This window comes from Calonectris borealis, chromosome 5 (genome assembly GCF_964195595.1).
Source record: "Calonectris borealis chromosome 5, bCalBor7.hap1.2, whole genome shotgun sequence".
In the NCBI taxonomy this organism is placed as follows: Eukaryota; Metazoa; Chordata; class Aves; order Procellariiformes; family Procellariidae; genus Calonectris; species Calonectris borealis.
This window is the reverse complement of record NC_134316.1, coordinates 39975125-39998090: the sequence shown is the minus strand read 5'-3', so window position 1 is coordinate 39998090 and position 22966 is coordinate 39975125. Positions and strand designations below refer to the sequence as shown.

The 22966-nt window shown below is 43.4% G+C and overlaps 1 protein-coding gene across 1 annotated transcript in view; it reads left to right on the top strand.

The window, feature by feature from the left end:
* The window catches only part of MAP3K9 (mitogen-activated protein kinase kinase kinase 9), a 60958-nt gene that overhangs the window by 847 nt on the left and 37145 nt on the right, over positions 1-22966 (top strand). Inside the window, exon 2 of the mRNA XM_075151967.1 lies at positions 5069-5482. Coding sequence (XP_075008068.1) covers positions 5069-5482 — 414 coding nt within the window. The remainder of the gene's footprint in view (positions 1-5068; positions 5483-22966) is intronic.

Below are 22966 nucleotides of genomic sequence, written 5' to 3'. Positions count from 1 at the left end.
TCCAGTCTGCTTTCCCACCCGCAGCCGCATTCCTGCTGCTCCAGTGCCCTTCTGTCTTCCAGGCTAGCGCTCCTCTCCGGGGAGGCCGAACCTAGCTCAGTGTGTAGCGTTTCATTGACGCCAGGAGCTGTTTCCCATTGTTAAGTCTTGTGTTTCCACGGGCTGATAAATCTTCACCAAACAGCTGGAGCTGGGTGGGTAGGCAGTGGTGGAGTCACCGGGGGCTCTGGTGACTCTCCTGTTTAAGAATATCCCTGAGGAGAGGTTGCTGCATAGGAAGCAGTTGCTTTCTGCAGTGTTGATTCACTGCTAATACTTCTTCAGTATCTTCTTTTCTCCTAACCAAAAGCTTATTACTTTTGACTTGAAAATTCCTAAGTTGACTTGCGTTGCCAGGTTCCTCCTTAGCCCTTTGCCTTTTTACAAATTCTGTTCTAAAATAGCTGTGAATGAGTTTTATCCAAGTTTGGCTATCTGGGCCTACTCGAGGGTTGCTTGACGAAGTTGTGATGCTGAAGGCACGAAGGGATTGGTTTTTCTGTGAACTTCAGTGCAGTTTTGAAGCCTTTGTTGGAGCCAGAGAATAGGGCCATTTCATCTCTACATTTTTTTTTAGCCACTATGTACAATTGTGGAAAGGGAAACTGTGGAATGACTGTTTCTAGATCCTGTTTATCTATCACTATTGACAATTCAGGCAAGAATAAAGCTTTTTTTGGAGGGACAGAGAAAAATCTTCGGACTAGTAGGCTGTTCTAGAAAGTAAAAGGAGTAAAAAGATGCTTTGTCCTATCTAGGACATATCTCCAAGGAATACAAGTAATAGCTTTTTTCTTATTCTATGTTCTGCTTGAAAGCATTTAGGTGAAAACTCAGTAATTCATAGTATTGCCCTTGGGATTGTGAAGGGACTAGGTCGGGCAGTGGTGGTGCTTTCTTTCATGCTGTAACAGTATAGATAAATTATTTTTTTCCTCACATGCAGAAAACACTATGAATGCTTATTAGGTTTTGCCTTTGAGATAGTTAGGAGAACTATTTCTATAGAACTTCGTAAAGCCTCAGCTCCCCTCCTGTTTTGACTGATCAAGTGCAGGCTTTGTAACTATGGGTTCTCCTGCCTTACTGCACTTTATCTGGTTTGATGGTTCAGGAACAGTTGTGGAGTTGCACCTTCCTCCTTTATTCTTATCTTACCCTTCTGGTGCCACAACAGGACTACAGTACTTCTGTTCTCTCAAGTCATCAACCTCATGTTCATGACGAGGTAGAATTTATTGCCCTCCAATAAGTTTTTAATATGCTAAAGGAGCATGCTTCTGTTTTTTAAAGAAGCAGTGCCATTTGGTCAAGGGGTAAAGTTGGTTGCTGTTGAATTAGATTTTCAAGTTTGATGTTAGAAATCCCTTTGCAAGGAATGATACCCACTTTTAGAGCTGGTGATGTTAGTTTGATAGCTGTTCGGAATAACCGTCTACTGTTAACTTGCTTATTGGACTACGAAATATTAAAGTTTTGCAGGAGTAATGCAAGGTGTCATTCCAGAGATGTGCACCTCAGTGCAGAAGCTATTTTTAGTTGCTTTCCTAAAGTTTATCTTCATATTTGATGAAGGTGTTAAAGTCCTGGAGATTCTGCTTCCACTGAGAGCTGTAGTAGCATAGCTAGTAATTGCATGCTGTCTTTCCGCCATCCACGTAGTGTGTTTGAGTCTTGCCTCAGTGGGGGTACCATGAATGACAGAAGTAGCCTATTGAGGCTGTCAGCAGTGGGCCAGCTTGAAGGACCCTCGTCTGAGCTATGGGCTCTTATACACTACAGACTGAATTAAATAGCTTAATCATATAGTGTAATAAATGCTGATTAAACAGCAACTACTTTGCCATTGTCAACATGGCCACTGGTTCATGGTGTACAGGCTCTGTAATTCCTTATTGGTCCCCAGAGGAATGATAGCACTTCAGTTCTTAAATTCTCAGGCAAAAATGCATGTTAAACATTCCCATTGCCCTTACAGTCCAGTACAGCATGTCTGCCAAATTAAACTGGAGTTTAGAGGGGTTAGTGTGTTTAGAAAGGTGAAGAGAAACAAGTATTTTTTTGCAGTAATGTAGCTGTATAACTAAGTGTGAAAACAAAGAAACTAACTCAACACAAAATACCTTTAAAAAAAAAACCAAACAAAACTTTTCTACAGATGAGTTGGTTTTTTCCGATTAAGCTACCTGTGAGGGTGAGCTGGCCAGTCTGCCTTAAAGAAACATACATTTTTCAAAGTAAAGCTAAGGTCGTACTTGCAAATAATGCAAAACTTTCTTTGCAAAATAACTCGCCGTGTAACACATTCAAGTTCACCTGGAAGCATAAATCTCACAGTTTTACGTCCCAGAGTTGTTCTGGTTCGTTTGTGCGTCCGGCGGGGGTATGTTTTTTCTGAAGTACGGTGGGTGACGGCATACAGAAAGAGCCTTGCTTTCCATGCCTTCGGTTTTCCTTCGCCCATCTCCTCCTCCTGCCTGCCGCCTTCCTGCAGCGCTTCCTTTCCGCACCAGCAGCCGGCCGCAGCTTTGCCGGGCGGGCGGCGGGGGTGGGCAGGGCGCTGCCCGCCGGGCCGCCGCCGCCGCCGGAGCTGTCCCTTCAGCACCGCCGGGGCTGCCCGCCGCCGCCGCGCCGCTCCGCTCCCCCGCCGAGCCGCGGGCCAGCGGGGAGCGCTCGCTCAACGTGTCTCTAACGCCTTCCGAATCCGAGAAGTGCCCGAGGAAAACGCTGGTCGTGAATACCACCAGAACGTGTCTGTCGGGAGTTCAGGGGACCATCTGTCAGTCTTGCTCTGTGGCTTACGCGTTTGTTGGTTTTCAGTCTCTTAATTGACCTTGTCCCTAGGAGCCACTTAAGTGAGCGCTCTACCAGTGCTGAAATTCTACTGACTGAAGGTGATAGGATCCTGCGTCTGCTTTCTTTAGCTCGGTTATCAGTGAGAAATACCAGAGCAGCTCCTTTTGTGTATTCTCAGTGACAGGGCAGTCTCATATCTGGAGTTATTGTCATTACATTCTTGTTCTAAAATTTCAGCGTTTCTGGTCAGAATCTACTCCTTCATCTTTTCTAGTAATCTGTGGCTCATGAGCATTTGAACACCACGGCTGCTACTGTAGGAGTGAAACCTTCTTTGTTGTGTAAATCCTTGAAGTTCAGAGCGTTACCCAGAAGATGTACTCACAGTAACAGACAAATAAATTCCTTTTGTATTCTGGACTGGAAAGGGTCTTTCCTCCTTTTGGAAGACTTTCCTGGTCAGTTTTCTGTTTTGTTTCCCACTAATCTTTTGTTCATGGAACACTAAGAAAAAGAGCACAGGCATCCTTATTATACTAGCTAAGGATTTGGATGTATTGGCTGTACTGCACAGGAAGGTTGATGATATAATCCCCGTGTGTGGTCAACTCCTAGCTCATAGGTTTGACCGACTTACAAAAGTAAGCCAGGCTTTTAAAAATCACACTCAGTGAAGATAGAGCTCAGTCAAAAAAAAAAAGTCTGCAGCTGTGGACAGCAGAGTTCGTATTAACTCCATACAGTTTTGTGACAACATCTTGTACTATATATAGGCTTATACTTAGGAAAGACATTTGATTGGAATAAATAAAATATTTTATTTAAGTGGAATCTAAGCAGCTCCCTTGCCTTGTATGACTAGGTAATTTCTTTTAAAAACAGTGGAGAGTTTTATGTGTACAGTTGATAACTACAAAACCCAGTAATATAATACAGTACTCTGAATTAATACCCACATCAAGTAAGTCCATTACAGACTTAACTTCCTTTCTACTAGACAAAGCAGGGGAAACCATATCAGATTTGGCATTTCAAATGCAGGAAAGTATTACAAGTCTTGGTGACTTTCTGCTGAAATCCTTGCATTATGGTATTTTTCCTTTAAAACTTATAAAAATTTCTTTGTCTGTAATTGGTAACCACCAAAATATCAGACAGAATAGCATCATGGTATCTCACCAGTGGCCTACCACTGCTGTAAATTCAGCCGTGTCAGCAAGTTTTCATTGGTCAGTATGTGGGTTTTCCATTGTACGTTAGTCAGATTAGGATGGGTTCTTTTGGCCATCTGTGAGCATAAACTATGCTTAGTGTACAGCTGTACAGGATACATTTTCTCACTGCTTTTGCTCTAGATGCAATTTATATGCTGAATTAAGACATCTGCATCTGTAGAGTTTTACTATACAGTGCCAAGTAGCCACCAGTTACTGTGGCAGCCTGTAAAGTATAGCTGTGAGTGCATGGGAATGAAAAATGATGATTCTGTTATTTCATTTAGTTTCTGTAGTAAAAATGCAGTATGCATTAATCGAAAAATGTTTTTCTTATTGCTAGCTCTGCATACTCAGTGTGTGATCTGATCCATCTGTTTGTCACACTATCATCAGTAGTGTCAGAATTGGTTAACAGATCTCTTGTGGGGAACGAATCTGCAAAGCTTGTTGAGCTGTAGAAGAATAAGCAAGATTTGGGAAGGACTGAAAGATTGTTAGTGGCAGTTGAATAAGAGACCTTGAAATAAGGGACAAATGCGGGAGCAGGTGCATTTTGTGTTGAATTTTAGCCATGTCACATTAAGCACTGTATACTGAAGTCAGTGAAGATTAACCTGTGGGTGTGTTTTTCTTTTTTGGAATCTTGTACTGTCATTGAGGGCAGGAAATGAGGGTTTATCCTTAAGGTGGTATCAGTGTTATAAGGGTTTAAGTGTGTTAAGAGGAGGCTATTTTATTAAGTGTGTCATTCACCACCATTAGGTCAAATTCATCACCATTCACAGTGAGTACTTTATACAGGTTTTATGATACTGCAAGATCTGTTTTACCACACTATTTGGCAATGAAAGATTGTCAGAAGGGACTACTGCTTTCATTTGCATTGGTTTGGAGTGAAAATTGGTCCTTCTTCCAAGGGTAAGGGTGAGATTGGGCAACACGGACCTTCAGCTGATGTACAGGCTGCGTAGTTGCTAAATGTTTACATCTTTTTTTTTTTTTCCTTCTTTCCCTAGTCTTGGAGATCGACTTCTCAGAGCTTGTTCTGGAGGAAATCATTGGCATAGGGGGCTTTGGAAAAGTGTATCGAGCTGTATGGATAGGAGATGAGGTTGCTGTCAAGGCAGCTCGCTACGACCCCGATGAGGACATCAGCCAGACCATTGAGAATGTCCGCCAAGAGGCCAAGCTCTTTGCAATGTTAAAGCATCCCAACATCATTGCCCTCAGGGGCGTGTGTTTGAAGGAACCTAATCTTTGCTTGATCATGGAGTTTGCCCGTGGAGGATCGCTAAATAGAGTGTTGTCTGGTAAAAGGATACCTCCTGACATACTAGTGAACTGGGCAGTACAGATTGCGAGGGGAATGAACTACCTGCACGAGGAAGCAATTGTTCCCATAATTCACCGTGACCTGAAGTCCAGCAACAGTAAGTGCTACACAGTGAACAGCTAGGGTGCTGGGATATGGTTTTGGAATGAAAAAATAATGCAAAGAAAAGCGGGGAGTAATGTTAACTTAGCAATCCTTTCTTGTGAACCACTGTATCCTCTAACTCAATCCCAGAGGGGTTTATTTTTCTAGAATATGGTGCTACAGACCACAGGAAACATGTAAATGCTTTCACTTTGTAGAAGCTACTTAAATGATTGGATGCAAAAGCAACTGTAAATGGAGCATGCTTCTCTAGTTTTATCATATATATACAGTGTCTCAGTTTTATTGGCATTTCAGCAGACTCCTTTATGTTGGAAAGTCTTGTTGAACTTAAAATGTGTTTTCTTCTTCCACTTCTTGGAAGGATAAATGCTCCTTTGGAAAGATAAATGCTCCCAAGCTTTCATTTTACTTGCTAGATTTTGCTATATAGATGAGATGCAAGCCTGTTTTCCTTATGGGAGATTTAACCCATCCCTGCTGAATTGGATCTTCTCTCTATCCCTCATAGAGCTGGTGTTGACAGAAACATTAACTCAGGTAAATGAAATGTCCCAGTGGGTGCCCTTGTACATCCACGACTTCCGCTGATGTTTGTGGTGCTTTACATGGAATGCAGCTGACCCATTAGAGCATGGGGACTGAACTTTGGTAGTTACGATTCTGGAAATCATGGTGAATAGCTACTCTGTAATACTAACAGCGTTATTGTCTGCCACTTGGGTATTGTTTTTGTAGCGTGTCTGTTTTCCCAAACTTAAAATTGCCTTGAAGTCAAACGCATGCATAGAATATTATGAGTGTGGGAGCAAACTGCTGCAGTGGTTTAAAGATCATCGTCTCCTTTCCTGATGCCTGCATGCAGCTGTTTAGCCTCTCTCTCTGCTTGTCTATGTCTAGATGGCAAGAGCAAACACGTACATGCAAGTTGGCTGCAGTGGTTTAGATAGGTGTGTTGGTATGAACTCATTTTCATTTATGGGTTGAGTTAATAAGCAGCGCTATGAACTGGGTGGCTGGGGTGTAGGCACATGTTCTCTTTTGCTTTGAGGGCAGTAACATCTAGCAAAAGAGGTCTGACAGATGGGAATTTTAGTATCTGAATGCTAGCTCTAGTGAATCTATTTAACCATTACAATGCTGCAAATTTCCAAGCCTTGCAAAATCTTCCTGTGTTTTTTTTGGCCTCATATCTTGTGGCAGTGAATTTACATAGTTCATATGTTAAAAAAAAAAAGAAGTATTATTAACTCTTGTTAGTGAATTTGAAAATAGGAACTATGAGAGCTTTCAAATTAGTTTCTATAATATTATACTATTAAAGTTTCCCTTTTTGCTAGAGTAAAGCAATCTTAATGTCTGTAAAGATGTCCTAATATCTAAACCCTTCCCTTACAGATGGCAGTATATATGGGCATATTGATAAATGCTGTAAAATGAAGGATTGATTGGCTTGGTTAATGGATGACTGGCTGCATCTGTGAATAAGCAATAGTTGCCTTTAAGTGTTGGGCCTTTTCTCCTTACCTAAGAAAATATTTACTTGCTTATTTTGCTAACAGGCCATTAAGACTTTATTGCTTAATGTTATCTGAACATTTTTGAGGTTTAGAATGGAAGTTTTTTCTAAGGTAAAAAGCTGTTAGCTCCTGGTATTTCACTGTTTTATTCAGGCTAGAGACTGCTAGTTGTAAAAGGGAAACGTATCAACCAGAGAACCAGCCCAACTAGAGGGACACCAGTGCACAATGTCACCAACCAAACACAGATGTGGATGCCAGAAAACATCTGTACTGTCAGCAGCAAGAGTAAATGTTTCTTGTCACAGTGAATCAGCAGTACGTAATTGTGCTGCACTGTAAATTGTCAGTGAGAAGTTGAGGGTTTTGCTACGTATGTTACTAGAATTTTCCTCATTTGGGAGGAAGCAATAGTAAAGGAAGAGGAAGAATGAGTGACAATGCCTGTCGAAGGATTCAAAGACCTCCTGTGTTTGGAGGGGAGAGGTAGAGAATTTACATGGTGGTCTTGACCAAAGATACCATCAGATCTAGTACAGAAATGATGGGTATAGGAAAACTCTAGCCCAGCTAAGTCTGCAGAAAGCAGTATTACATTTGGGAAACTAAATAAATGTAGGAGCTGGTACTGGAGGGAAGGACTTCAGATATTTTAAGGAAAATTCATTGTTTTGTAACTCTGTTCTGAAATAAGATGAATTAGTAACCTCAGGTATGGGCTTGACATGTTATAACAGCTGTTCACTTTAGTTTGGCAATATAGAGTTATTCATTCTGTGCTGTGTGGTGGAAGGGAAATTTTTAAAAATGTATATTATTTTAAACATTTGAAAATACATGTTGTTTTCTGGGTCTATCTATAAAGCAAGTGTCATAAATATTAGATTATGACAACGGTGGAGTTTTTTTTGGGGGGAGGGACTGTTGGTCTTTTCTGTTTGTTTTTTGTTTGTTTGTTTGTTTTTTTCCCCAGAAGTGTATATTACCTATACATGCAGGTAGACTTAACTCATGGTTATCTGTAGGATAAACAACTTTGGACTGCCCAAGTCATGTCTTTCCTGAATATTCTGTCACTGGTGAAATCCCTTTTCCATTGTACGTAATAAGCATCTTGGAAATTTCTCTGCTCTGTTTTCTATGGAAAGCTTTTTACAAGTTTTGTAAAGACTAGTGGATTAAGTATGTTATTGCGTCCTGATTTATATATGGTTTGCGTTTTCTGTGTTTTTCTGATGTACTTATTTTTCTCAATTACTGTGGATAATCGAGAACAGGTTATGTTGTTAGCTTTTGCTACAAGCTTGTAGCATTTTTGCACAAGTTGCCTTCCACCAACTGATAGGCAGTAATGTGTCTCTGGAAAAGGAACAGTTTCTGCTTGCAAAAACTTGGAAAAGATTTTTGCAGACACATTTCTTTCATGTACTAAACATCTACAAGTACTGTAGAGCTGTCATGGGAGCATCAGCTGTATTGATCTACTGATTGGTACTGCCTACGTGTAGTAATAGATGGTGATTCTCATATATCTCATCTTGCCTTCAAGCACCAGCTGGGACCTGCACTATCCATCTGAAGCTGCCGGATGAGTTAGTTTGGGAGCTAGGGAACAAGATGGGGGAGTGGGAAAGAACAGAGTTGCCTTATTTAAAATCAAATTTTCTACTGGAATAGAAGAAAATCAGAGAATGCCTTGCTTTCAGACATCTGCCTTTGTTTAGGCAGATAGAGAATGCATAAGGACAGTACTGCATGATGAACTTTTTTGGAAGGTCACGTTACATTTTGAACAGTAAAATAAGTTAAGTGGGCATCTTAAAAGTCTGAGAAATTACCCCATTATATATGTATAAGGATTTGAAAAAAATTCTTTTTAATCTAAACTATTGCAGCTTTGTGGACTCAAGTAGTAGGTAGCAAAACAATGCTCAGAATAGTTCTCAACATTTCTGATGGCATAGTAAAGAACATAAGGTTTTGATTGCTTTGGAATGTAACTTCATCTTGTATAGGGGCTGAACTTCAGGAGGTGTCTGTTTCTTGAGACTCTCCTCGTCAAAAATCACTCTCCAAACCAATTGTCTGTTTTCCTTCTTTTAACCAAAAAAAGTGGACATTTTTTCTCTTCCACCATTTTTCTTCATTTTTTTCTCCTTTTCATGATCATAACTTTACATTAATGCCAATACATTTAAAGTATACGTTTTAAGTACGGTGTTCATTTGAGGCAGATTTTTATTGTAAATCTTGGAGGTTCTGAGGGCTGCCTGTTTCATTGCTTTGGGGGTGCTATCAGGAAATGAGTACATAAAGATCTTTACAGAACAAATTGCACACCTGTGATGTATTTTTAGAGACCCTGAAATTCTTTTGCTGAGTGTCAGTTCAGTTGGCAGTGAGTCTGGTAGGTGAGTGTTCCAGTGGCATTACCAACTCGCATGTCAGTCGTATAACTACACAAGAGAAAGAAGATAACCCAGGAAAGTTATTTTGTTCTGCCATGTGAGGAGATAAGTATTTCTTTCCTTTTTGGCATTTGATTCAAGAGATTTAATTTATTCCATGTAAAAATTAATCTTATTAATCTGACAGAATCCTCTCTGGCTTCTTTTTCTTCTCTTCGTCTGGTGATATTGCTAACCTTTCCCTCTTCAGCTGCATGTTGGTGCTCCACTGAGCATATATTACAGAATTGGTAGTAGGCCTCTCCCAATGTGAAGGCTCCTAAATAATCTAAATGCTGAGGTATAGGAAAAAAGTAACTAGGAGTGCCCACTGAAGTCAACATTGCTGTGTTTAGCACAGCTTGTAGAGTTTCCCTTTTTCTTATCTGTGATTTGAGTCTCATTTCTGGCCAGAGGAAGGTGGTTGGCATGTAATGCTTAGGATCAAAAAGGGTAGTCCTGTCGGTTTTAGTGAAGTGTTGTAAATAATGAAGCTGGTCCCATTTGCGTCTATTTGTCTGTCAATGTTAGATATGCCAGCATTGCTATAGGAATAATGCCAGTTAACTAATGCTGCAGAGAACTAGCAAAAGCATATTTGCTCTTTTTTTTGAATGGCTCAGCAAAATACGTTTGTTATTTGCACTACATTGAAAGATTTTGCTGAGGGTGTTCATGCCAGTTAGCAAAGTGCTTTATAAAAGTCACCATGTTTGTGTTCCACAAAATGGCACAGAAGATTAGCAGCAAAGTGACATGGCCAAGGTCAAAGAAAGAGATAAGGTGTCGAGCTCAAAATAAACCCCAACAGTTCTGATTCAGTCAAGTCAGTAGTTCTTCCCTTCTAGTTCTTTGAAGGTGTTCACCTCTCCTACTTTTTGGACCACCAAGGTAAGCTTGTGGTATCCTGAGATTCAAAGCTCTAGCTTTCTAAAGAATTCCAAACTCTGTTATAGCTTTGCTTATTTTATGCAGTTGTTAAGCCTTTTTGTGTTCATAAAGATGCTAATAGAGCTGACTTTCACATGGTCTCTGGACAGTTGTTCCTAGGATTTAGACAACATTCCTTGTTCTTTATTTTTTTTTTTAAAGTACGGGATTCCTTGTGACTAGTTCAAATCCAACCCAAGGACAACAGGACTTGAATGTTACATATCAGTCTTGATAAGTGTGTGATTAGTTGTCTCATTCCTTGTTGCAGTATTCACATCCCAATCCATTCATAATTGACACACTTCTGTTGGTCTGTTCAGAGAAGGAAAAGTAATGTAAACCTCGTCCTCTGTCTGGCAGTGTCATAGAGGAGAGCTCTTCTGCTTAAAGTATGTTGGCAGAGCAGTTTGGGAGTCTGCACTGTTATTGCTGCTTCTGGTACTTCAGTGTAATTTGCTGACTAACTCTCCAATGTTGTACCTTCTATCAGAATGATTTCCTTTGTCAGTGCAATTAAATAAGTGTGAGTAATGCTTCACATAAAGTATAATGAAACTATTTCAATGGCATCTGAATGCTTTACACTGGGTGGATAGTTGATTGGCCTTATTTAGGTGGTCCCTTGCCCTGTAAGAGGAAAATGGTAAAAATGTGAGATTTTTTTTTGGGAGGTCGACAACAGCTGGGAGATTAATTTTATGCAGATGTTCTCAGGTTCAGTTCAGGGAGGAAAAATCAGTAAACCTCCTTTTTTTGTTTTGTTTAATATTTAAAAAGCGTGTACGGTAGATATCAAGCCTTTCAAACAGCCTGAATATACTCCGAAGGGTGATTAAAGATGACTTTTCAGGCTCTGCCCTTAAGCAATTATCTGATTCTATGGACATGCTATACGATATTGCTAATGGTGCATAACTCCTAGTTCTGATTACTCTGCTTATCTGTCTCCCCAGAGTATCAGCCTTTGTGCTTGTATTGTCGTTAAAAAAAAATTCCAAATAACTATAACTTTTTGCATGTGGTAATATGATGATGAAATTCATGCCAGTAATACTACCACTTTTTATTGAACAGAATGAAAAAAAATTTTAATTTCATGTGTTATTAGTTTGGAAGATGTAAATTATACCTGAAAGTGATGCTAGTTTTTAAGCTGTTGAGGCACTGGGAATTCGCAGAAGTAGAGTGACAGTTTACTTTGGGGTTTTGTGGTTTTTTTTTTTAACCCTTAGCTTGTCTAAGTTAGTGCAACTACTTTCCTCTCTCAGAGGTTTGACAGATGCTTTCATGTTGCAGTCTTATTTTCAGTATGTTTTAGTAGATTTCTGAGAGTTCCAAAATGAAAATACATCTCCTGTAAATTGTTTGTTTTAGTTGAATATGAATTGATGTCTTCACTGTTAATTGCAAGTCAAAAATAGAAAGATTTATGGAATAAGTTTGATGTCCACAAGAATACTTTGGTATTCTCCTGCCCACACCAAGTACCAAAAAGGCAATCTCACAAATGGAATCCCTTATCATTGTAGACAAGAATGGAAAGAGTTCCTCTCATTATTAAGAAGTGAAATTGTGTCTATTACTTTTAAAAACCTAGGTAGTATCCTTTTCATGGAAAGGATGTGCCACTGTGCCACTGCATATATTTTTCTGCAGGGTTCTTTCTGCTCCTAAGAAAAAAATAACCAAGAGTTATGACACTAAGTACTTTCTCCAAATTATGCATATGGAACATAGAACATAGATACGAACAGACCTGAGCACCATCGTGCAGGAGGTGTACCTAGGCATCTGTGTGCCGCTCCCATGAATTCACTGTGTGACCATCTGTGACAGAGCTGGCATAAATCTGTGTTTTTTCTGAAATTTCTAAGTAGCAAGTCAAGAGTGAGAACAGCCTTGTTGTGGCATTTCCGGGAAGCTAAAATAACTTCTTCAGCTCCACTTTTTTTTTTTGGTGTTGCTCCCGCATCAATAAACTTAATTTGAATTTTGAGAGATTTCTGTCAGCAGCCTCACTTCTAGTTTTCTCATCAAACAATTCCTTTCAGAATTTCCACATATCCAAAGCAAACAAACTCACTCTTGAAGCATGAGAAGTTAAGCACAGTGTTGCTCTTTGAAGTGATGATTCATCACCCAAGATGATTCCTTAATTTTAAGTAACATCCCATTTTGAAGATGGTGCATATTCCCTTATGAAAAGACAAGGAAAGCCTTAAGCTGTTGGAAAGAATACAGGACATAGCACGTGATTTTAAGAAGCTGCTTTTTGGTGCATGTTTACTTTCTGATTGTAAGATGGTTTCAGTTAGATTGGCGTGACTTTGATTACCAAAAGGTTGCCTAAGTTGACTGACTTATCTGATAATTGCTTCTTAATTGCCTGACTGCTAATGGAAAGGTGGATTCAGCCTTCCTCAGACCTGAACTTTTTCCACATATGAAAAAGAAATAGTAATGGAACCTCACGCACTAAGAAGAGAAACTGTTGCAATGTATAAGGATTTATACTTACGCTGTTTGGTTTCATCAGTGTTTCTTAAGATCAGGGAGAAGAGGACTCACTCGTATAATAGTAAATCTTTGGGTCCCAGCCTGTAGAAGAGTTGTTACGGTGGTAATGGCAGCATGGTGCAACATCGTTTAGAGTTCTCTTCAGAAGGAGGTAGCCAGAGGATAGACAGCCCTCCTATGAGCTGTTTGTGTTACTACCACACACAGCCCTTCCACTCTGCTTTCTAAAAGCATTGTTATATTACTCAAGCATTTCTTATAACACCATTTTTTATTAAAAACAAAAATACCCTCCCAAAACACCAAATCTAATGCACATATAGATTCCAAATTATCTCTGAAATCCTGTATGTGCTTTGAATGCTGTACTAAAGTCCTGGATGATTTTTAGAGCTACAAGCCAAGCTCCTAGTTAGCTGTACAACATCTTCCTCTGATGCTTCATCAAACAGGCTTCTGGAATTTGCTTTGGCTGTTGAAAAATGTTAAGATTTGCTGTTTGTATTACAACTGGAAACCTTCATTTTAAATGTGAGCATGGCTTCAACCTTGCTGATTTATAGACTTACTGTTTAGATGTGTGGCAAATGATAGTCAATGTGCCAATAGCTCCATTTACTAGTAACAGGTAAATATTTCTGCCACTAAGATTTTGCTTATCGCAACAATTGCTGTGCGTAAACTGGGGGTTCCCGGGAGGTTCTTGGGGTACTATGAAGAAGTGCTCGTATGGATAATTGCTGTAAAGATGGTATGTATAAGGGCAGTGGGATGTATGTGAACCAGGCCATGTGATCCACCTGCCACAAAAGTATTACAGGATTTCCTGTTGTGTCTCCTCTTTGAGTATGGGCCAAGGAAAAGATGTTAACGAGAATAGTCTTTAGTTGCTTTTGACTTTGCATTGTTCAAGGATCCTGAAAATAAGAAAAATCCCATAACTTTGATTAATAGAACTCGATATGCCTAATTCTGCTTGTTGAAGTGTTGTCAATCTTGCCCTTGGATTTATTGATTTGCTTTTTCTTGTTTGATGAAATCAGTCACATAATGTGTGGCTTTGATATGATTATGGGTGGGCTGTCCGGTGGATGAGGAATTGGTTGGATGGACGCATCCAGAGGGTATGGTCAAGGGCTCAATGTCCAGATGGAGGTTGGTGACGAGTGGTGTCCTGCAAGGGTCCATACTGGGACCGGTACTGTTTAATATCTTCATCAATGACATAGTGGGATTCTGAATGCATCCTCAGCAAGTTTGCAGATGACACCAAGCTGAGTGGTGCGGTTGACACGCCTGAGGGGCGGGATTGCCATCCAGAGGGTCCTGGACAGGCTCGAGAAGTGGGCCCATGTGAACCTCATGAGGTTCAACAAGGCCAAGTGCAGGGTCCTGTACCTGGGTCGGGGCAACCCCCAGTATCAATACAGGCTGGGGGATGAAGGAATTGAGAGCCGCCCTGCTGAGAAGGGCTTGGGGGTACTGGTGGATGAAAAGCTGGACATGAGCCGGCAATGTGCGCTCGGAGCCCAGAAGGCCAACTGCATCCTGGGCTGCATCAAAAGCAGCATGGCCAGCAGGTCGAGGGAGGTGATTCTGACCCTCTACTCTGCTCTAGTGAGACCCCACCTGCAGTACTGCATCCAGCTCTGGAGCCCTCAGCACAAGAAAGACATGGACCTGTTGGAGTGGGTCCAGAGGAGGCCACGAAAATGATCAGGGGGCTGGAATGCCTCTCCTGTGAGGAAAGGCTGAGAGTTGGGGTTGTTCAGCCTGGAGAAGAGAAGGCTTTGGGGAGACCTTCTTGCAGCCTTTCAGTACTTAAAGGGGGCTTATAAGAAAGATGGGGACAAACTTTTTAGCAGGGCCTGTTGCGACAGGACAAGGGGGAATGGTTTTAAACTAAAAGAGGGTAGATTTAGACTAGGTATAAGGAAGAAATTTTTTACAGTGAGGGTGGTGAAACACTGGCACAGGTTGCCCAGAGAGGTGGTAGATGCCCCATCCCTGGGAACATGCAAGGTCAAGTTGGACGGGGCTCTGAGCAACCTGATCTAATTGAAGATGTCCCTGCTTGCTGCAGGGGGGTTGGACTAGATGACCTTTAAAGGTCCTTTCCAACCCAAACTATTCTACGATTCTATGATTATGGTCATTTGGTAACTGGGGGATATTCCTAATGCTTCACCAGGGTACTGTGTAGTCACTTACACTCTTTGATCACAGCGTAAGCTGGGTCAGAAAACTAACAGAAATCTAACACATCAAAAAGTGAACAGCTTTCTGATAGCTTTACTGCATGAGCTGTTATCTTGCATGGCCTTTCACGTGCAACAGTGCAGGACTACCCTCTTTCTCAGCAGCTGGCAACTTGTTCTGCTCAGCTTAAGGTAAAACTCTGCAGTATTCAAGAAAGTCTGAATTTCACTGTTGTCAGCTGTAGCTTGGTATTGCTTGTGCATCTCAAAACCTTTTAACACTTGTTCTAGTGAATGGAAATACACCTCTCTTCCTTTTCTTAAGGTTTTTTAATTAAATCTGATTTAAAAAAAAAAAAAGCCCCACAAACCAACGACCAAAAAAAACAGCTTCTGATGTGGCTGAAATGGCTCTCACTGAACCAACATTATTATTAAATCTCTTTTTAGACAGTCTCTGGAGCGACAATGAATGTCATTCATGTGATTCTACTCTTTCCTTTCCTTTTTTTGTTGTTGCCTAATACAGTTGCAAGCTTTCAAACTGGTATGATTTGGCGAAGCACTGTGTTGCATACAGATGTGATTATATTTTTTTCCTTGGAGCATTTAACTGATTATGAAGAGTACAATAATCCATGGCTGAGCTAGAAGGTTGTTCCAATGTAAGCAGTATGGTAGGATTTAGTCTGAAACCAGGGCTGAACAGCTCCATTTTTCCAGGAAACTCACCTGAGTGTTCTCCAGGAGCATTCAAAGTGTTTTTTACCAGATCACTAAAGCGATAAGACTTTTTTCAGTTTGGCTAGGTGAAAGGATCGATTCTAAATATATTGTGGCTCTGGAGACCTTTCCTATCCCCTCCCCCATTATGCATTAGCTCTTTAGAGTTACTGTACTGCACAGCTTAAAATCCAAGAACTGCTGTGCTGTCACATCCATCACCTCCTCTAGGTTGATAGAAGAGGACAGTCGGCCAGCTTTATGGATTTGCTGAACCCTCATGCGTACCCAGTAATTAAAAAGCTTTTACTTCCAAGGTATATATTTTTTCACATGTGTTGTTGCTGGATGGTTGGTAATAAAAGAGAGAAAATATTTGCTTATTACTGGAGACAATATTTGTGTTCTTTGTTTTTCTTTCTAAGATGTGAAGTTTTGAGTGAGTCTTAAAAATTGTGTGCTCTACAGGATCTTGTGCAACACTTAGTCTTTTGCACCACAAACAAATATTAGAATACAGATGCAGTCCTACTGAAGTGAACGGCAGAGTACCCAACAGAAGGTAGGTAAAGGCTGCATGTGGAAAGCCCGGACTCAGTCCATGTGCAGATCTGTTAATCACTTTAAGTACTTTGAATGCAGGATCAAGAGCAGATTGCTCATTATCTACATACTTGTGAAGCAAAGCTGTGCAGGCAGGCTATGGAAGGTAGAGCTAAAATTGTAAATTAGATTTTGGCAAACTGCTACAATATGAGGTCTCATTTTGGAGCAAGTTTTTGAAATTCTTTCCCAAAAGCTTAGTTCTGTCCTCAAGGCAGTATGCCAGTGTACTGCCAATAGGAATTAATAATTAGAAAAAAGAACACCTGGCAAGCTCAGTCCGTTGTCCCCGTTGCAGTAACGCTGTTTTTTTGACTTGTTAGGCAAACTGCAGACTTACTAGCTAGCTTCTGGCTCTCTGAGACCATGACTCTCAGACAATGCAGCAGCATGAAGCCATATATTAAGGCTATCTTTTTATCTAACATCCAGTATTTCCCACCACCACCATCTAAGCTGAAATGCATCTTGGGAAGTTTTTCTTATTCATGGGAGGGGAAAATGAGATTGGAACAATCATAGTAAGTTCAGTGAAGCCATCTTCTATGCAAGAGCTTTTTTGTTTGATCTATGGATATGTCCTGGTTCCAGCTGGGACAGGGTTAACTTTCTTCCCAGTAGCCTGGGGGGTGTGCTGTGTTTTGGGTTCGGTGTGAAAGGAGCGTTGATGGCCCATTGATGCTTTGGCTGTTGCTGGGTGATGCTTGCACCGGGAGGGGGAAGCACAGCCGGGGTGGTGGACCCAGCTGGCCAATGGGGTATTCTATACCATGTGACATCATGCTCAGTATAAAAACCAGGTGTGTGGGGGGGCTCGCCCCCCGTTCGTGACACGCGGTCGGCGGTCGGTGAGCGGTTGTGTTGTGCATTGCCTGCTTTGTGTATTCTGTTATTGTTGTTGTTCTCACTTTTATTATTACTGTTCTACTTAGTTTTATTTCAATTATTAAACTGTTTTTATCTCAACCCGGGAGCTTTCCTACTTGTGCCCTCCCAATTCTCTCCCCCATCCCACCGGGGGGGGGTGATCGAGCGGCTGCGTGGCGTTTATTTTTGCTGGCTGGGGTTAAACCACGACAGTCCTTTTTGGCGCCCAACGTGGGGCACGAAGGGTTGAGATAACGACAGATTATTTAGAACATATTAAGGAATTTATATCTGGTAACATATTCGTTTGTTCTGCACCATGCTCTTGTTTTTACTGTACCTGTTAAAAATTGGAGTTGGGTTTTGTAGTCTGTTGTGCTCTGCCGTGATTAATGATGTTTTGCCTGGGAGATTTGTTACTAAAACGCTGGCATTGGGGGTTATTTGGTATTTGGGATTCGTAATGAAGCCGTTTCTGCATTTCGGGTACCACCTCATGGAGACCATTAGCAATTATACCTTTTCCTCCGAGAGATTTTTTATGGAGGAAATAGAGAATGGCACCCTCACTACCTTCATCTCCTTTGTTAAAATAACTTGCCAGTACCTTGAACATCCCTGGGTAGTTAAGATATATCTCTTGGTACTCCTTGGGAATATTGTTGCGGTTTTCTCCAAGGTTAGTAAGCAATTTAAGAATGTCATCCAGAGATCTGCCCCAAGGTTGGATAGTTATGAGTGGCAGGGCGAGTGGGATAGCATGGGCAAATGCCTAGGGCGATGGGCACCCCCAGTGTTCTGGAACTTTACCCCTGAACAAGTGAAGAACCCTGAAAAATTAGTAGAATATTTGGAAGAAGTATGCTGTCACCCTGGCCATTCCAGGGAGACGCAAATCACTACAATGTGCTGGGGCCTGGCCCACGCCTACCGAGCCCTGTTTAACACCACTCAGAACCCCCAAGGGGAAGGAAACGTCTCTGCAGCTGATGACAAAGCAACAGGCCCTGCGGCTACCCCACCCCCCACGGCAAGCACAGCGGCTCCCTCACCCCCCAGGGCAGGCACGGCAGCTACTCCGCCCCCTGCGACAGAGAACCAACCCCTGCCGGTATCAGTCGCCCCTATACAAAAGAGAAAATGCACAAGAAAATCAGCTCGTCTAGTAAGGGATGAAGATGAACCAGGGCCATCACGAGAACAGGAGGAGGAGGAGGCAGAACCCGTAAATGAGATGGTGACCACCCGATCCCTATCTCTGGGTGAGCTGCGAGATATGCGAAAAGACTTCAGCCGTCGTCCAGGGGAGCACATTGTCACCTGGCTGCTCCGATGCTGGGATAACGGGACCAGTAGCCTGGAATTAGAGGGTAGGGAAGCCAAGCAGCTGGGATCCCTTTCTAGGGAAGGGGGCATTGACAAAGCAATTGGACAAGGGGCACAAGTCCTCAGCCTCTGGAGGCGACTCCTGTCAGGTGTGAAGGAAAGGTATCCCTTCAAGGAAGATGTTATATGCCACCCAGGCAAGTGGACCACCATGGAGAGAGGTATCCAGTACCTGAGAGAATTAGCCGTGCTGGAAGTGATTTATGATGACCTGAACAACGAGCAGTTATCCAAAGACCCAGATGAGGTCAAATGCACCCGACCCATGTGGCGGAAGTTTGTACGGAGCGCACCAGCGTCACATGCAAACTCATTGGCAGTAATGACCTGGAGAGATGGAGAGGAACAAACAGTGGATGAACTGGCTGGCCAACTCCGGCAATATGAAGAAAGTCTCTCTTCCTCCCTACGGGCCTGTGTCTCTGCTGTGGAGAAACTGTCTCAGGAGGTCCAGCAAATCAAAGAGGATATGTCCTGCTTCCCCCCTGCACGGGCCAGCGTCTCAGCCATTAGGAGCAAACGTCCCTCTGCTCAAGAGAGGAGACATCGTGGGTACACACCCCGGGGCACCCTGTGGTTTTACCTGCGTGACCACGGAGAGGACATGAGGAAGTGGGATGGAAAACCTACCTCAGTCCTACAGGCACGGGTACATGAGTTGCAAGGGAAAACAACCACAAAAGGGGGTTCTTCCAGGAAAACCGCTGCTCCGATCTCCAGTGAGTTCCCCAGACAGAGTAGAAGGGCTGATTCCACTTCCGACCTTAACAAAGGGACTTCTGACTCATACTTACAAGAAGTAGATAGCGAATATGATGACCAGGACTAGAGGGGCCCTGCCTCCAGCCAGGTGGAGGAAAGGGACAACCGGGTTTACTGGACTGTGTGGATTCGATGGCCTGGCACATCAGATCCACAAGAATATAAGGCTCTCGTAGACACCGGTGCGCAGTGTACCCTGATACCATCAGGCTATAAAGGGGCAGAACCCATTTGTATTTCTGGAGTGACAGGGGGATCCCAAGAGTTAACTGTGTTGGAGGCGGAAGTGAGCCTAACCGGGAAGGAGTGGCAGAAGCACCCCATTGTGACTGGCCCAGAAGCTCCGTGCATCCTTGGCATAGACTACCTCAGGAGAGGGTATTTCAAGGACCCAAAAGGGTACCGGTGGGCTTTTGGTATAGCTGCCCTGGAGACGGAGGAAATTAAACAGTTGTCCACCTTGCCCGGTCTTTCAGAGGATCCTTCTGTTGTGGGGTTGTTAAAGGTCCAAGAACAACAGGTGCCGATCGCTACCACAACAGTGCACCGGCGGCAATACCGCACCAACCGAGACTCCTTGATCCCCATCCATGTGCTGATTCGTCGACTGGAGAGCCAAGGAGTGATCAGCAAGACTCGCTCACCCTTTAACAGTCCCATATGGCCAGTGCGAAAGTCCAATGGAGAGTGGAGGCTAACAGTAGACTACCGTGGCCTGAACGAAGTGACGCCACCACTGAGTGCTGCCGTGCCGGACATGCTGGAACTTCAATACGAACTGGAGTCAAAGGCAGCCAAGTGGTACGCCACCATTGATATCGCTAATGCGTTCTTCTCCATCCCTTTGGCGGCAGAGTGCAGGCCACAGTTTGCTTTCACTTGGAGGGGTGTCCAGTACACCTGGAACCGACTGCCCCAGGGGTGGAAACACAGCCCTACCATTTGCCATGGACTGATCCACACCGCACTGGAACAGGGTGAGGCTCCAGAACACCTGCAATACATTGACGACATCATTGTGTGGGGCAACACAGCAGAGGAAGTTTTCAAGAAAGGGGAGAGAATAGTCCAAATCCTTCTGAAGGCCGGCTTTGCAATAAAACGAAGTAAGGTCAAGGGACCTGCACAGGAGATCCAGTTTTTAGGAATAAAATGGCAAGATGGACGTCGTCAGATCCCAACAGATGTGATCAATAAAATAACAGCCATGTCTCCACCAACTAACAAAAAGGAAACGCAAGCTTTCTTAGGCGTTGTGGGCTTTTGGAGAATGCATATTCCAAATTACAGTCAGATCGTAAGCCCTCTCTATCACGTGACCAGGAAGAAGAACGACTTCAGATGGGGCCCTGAGCAACGACAAGCATTTGAGCAAATTAAACAGGAGATAGTTCAGGCAGTAGCCCTTGGGCCAGTCCGGGCAGGACAAGATGTGAAGAATGTGCTCTACACCGCAGCCGGGGAGAATGGCCCTACCTGGAGCCTCTGGCAGAAAGCACCAGGGGAGACTCGAGGTCGACCCTTAGGGTTCTGGAGTCGGGGATACAGAGGATCCGAGGCCCGCTACACTCCAACTGAGAAGGAGATATTGGCAGCATATGAAGGGGTTCAAGCTGCTTCGGAAGTGGTTGGCACTGAAGCACAGCTCCTCCTGGCACCCCGACTGCCGGTGCTGGGCTGGATGTTCAAAGGGAGCGTCCCCTCTACACATCATGCAACCGATGCTACGTGGAGTAAGTGGGTCGCGCTGATCACACAACGGGCCCGAATAGGAAACCCCAGTCGCCCAGGAATCTTGGAGGTGATCACGAACTGGCCAGAAGGCAAAGATTTTGGAATATCCCCAGAGGAGGAGGTGACGCGTGCTGAAGAGGCCCCACCATATAACAAACTACCAGAAAACGAGAAGCAATATGCCCTGTTCACGGATGGGTCCTGTCGCCTTGTGGGAAAACATCGGAGATGGAAGGCTGCTGTATGGAGTCCTATACGCCAAGTTGCAGAAACTGCTGAAGGAGAAGGTGAATCGAGTCAGTTTGCAGAGGTGAAAGCCATCCAGCTGGCCTTGGGCATTGCCGAACGAGAAAAATGGCCAGTACTTTATCTCTATACTGACTCATGGATGGTGGCGAATGCCCTGTGGGGGTGGTTGCAGCAGTGGAAGCAGAACAACTGGCAGCGCAGAGGTAAACCCATCTGGGCTGCCGCATTGTGGCAAGATATTGCTGCCCAGGTAGAGAACCTGACTGTAAAAGTACGTCACGTAGATGCTCACGTACCCAAGAGTAGGGCCAGTGAAGAGCACCAAAACAACCAGCAGGTGGATCAGGCTGCCAAGATCGAAGTAGCTCAGGTAGATCTGGACTGGCAACATAAAGGTGAATTATTTATAGCTCGGTGGGCCCATGACACTTCAGGCCACCAAGGGAGAGATGCAACATATAGATGGGCTCGTGATCGAGGGGTGGACTTAACCATGGACACTATTGCACAGGTTATCCACGAATGTGAAACATGCGCTGCAATCAAGCAAGCCAAACGAGTAAAGCCTCTTTGGTATGGAGGACGATGGTTGAAGTACAAATATGGGGAGGCCTGGCAGATTGATTATATCACGCTCCCACAAACCCGACAGGGCAAGCGCTATGTGCTCACCATGGTGGAAGTAACCACAGGATGGCTGGAAACATATCCTGTGCCCCATGCCACCGCCCGGAACACCATCCTGGGCCTTGAAAAGCAAGTCCTGTGGCGACATGGCACCCCAGAAAGAATTGAGTCAGACAACGGGACTCACTTCCGAAACGCCCTCATAGACACCTGGGCCAAAGAGCACGGCATTGAGTGGGTCTATCACATCCCCTACCATGCACCAGCCTCCGGGAAAATTGAACGATACAACGGGCTGTTAAAGACAACACTGAGGGCAATGGGTGGTGGGACATTCAAGCATTGGGACACACATTTAGCAAAGGCCACCTGGTTAGTGAACACTAGGGGATCTGTCACTCGAGCTGGCCCTGCCCAATCCAAACCCTTACGTGCTGTAGAGGGGGATAAAGTCCCTGTCGTGCACATAAGAAATATGCTGGGGAAGACAGTCTGGGTTGCTCCTGCCTCTGGCAAGGGAAAACCCATCCGTGGGATTGCTTTTGCTCAGGGACCTGGGTGCACTTGGTGGGTGATGAGAAAGGATGGGGAAGTCCGGTGTGTACCTCAGGGGGATTTAATTTTGGGTGAAAATAGCCAATGAACTGAATTGTACGATGTTAGTTATTACATAGTACTGTATGTCATCACTTTTATGGTTACCATATGCCATATTAACAGTATTACAGTAAGAATCACCCAGATTAATTTAGGATGAACGCCGATGAAACTGAGCAAGGTGCAACAATGATAGAACCGGACGAGTGCCCAGAACTGGCTTCCGCATGCAAGAGCCCGACACCACACACCATCTCTCCTGCCCTGCAAGACTGTTACGACAGGTGGAACCCGAAGTCATGGACTACATGAA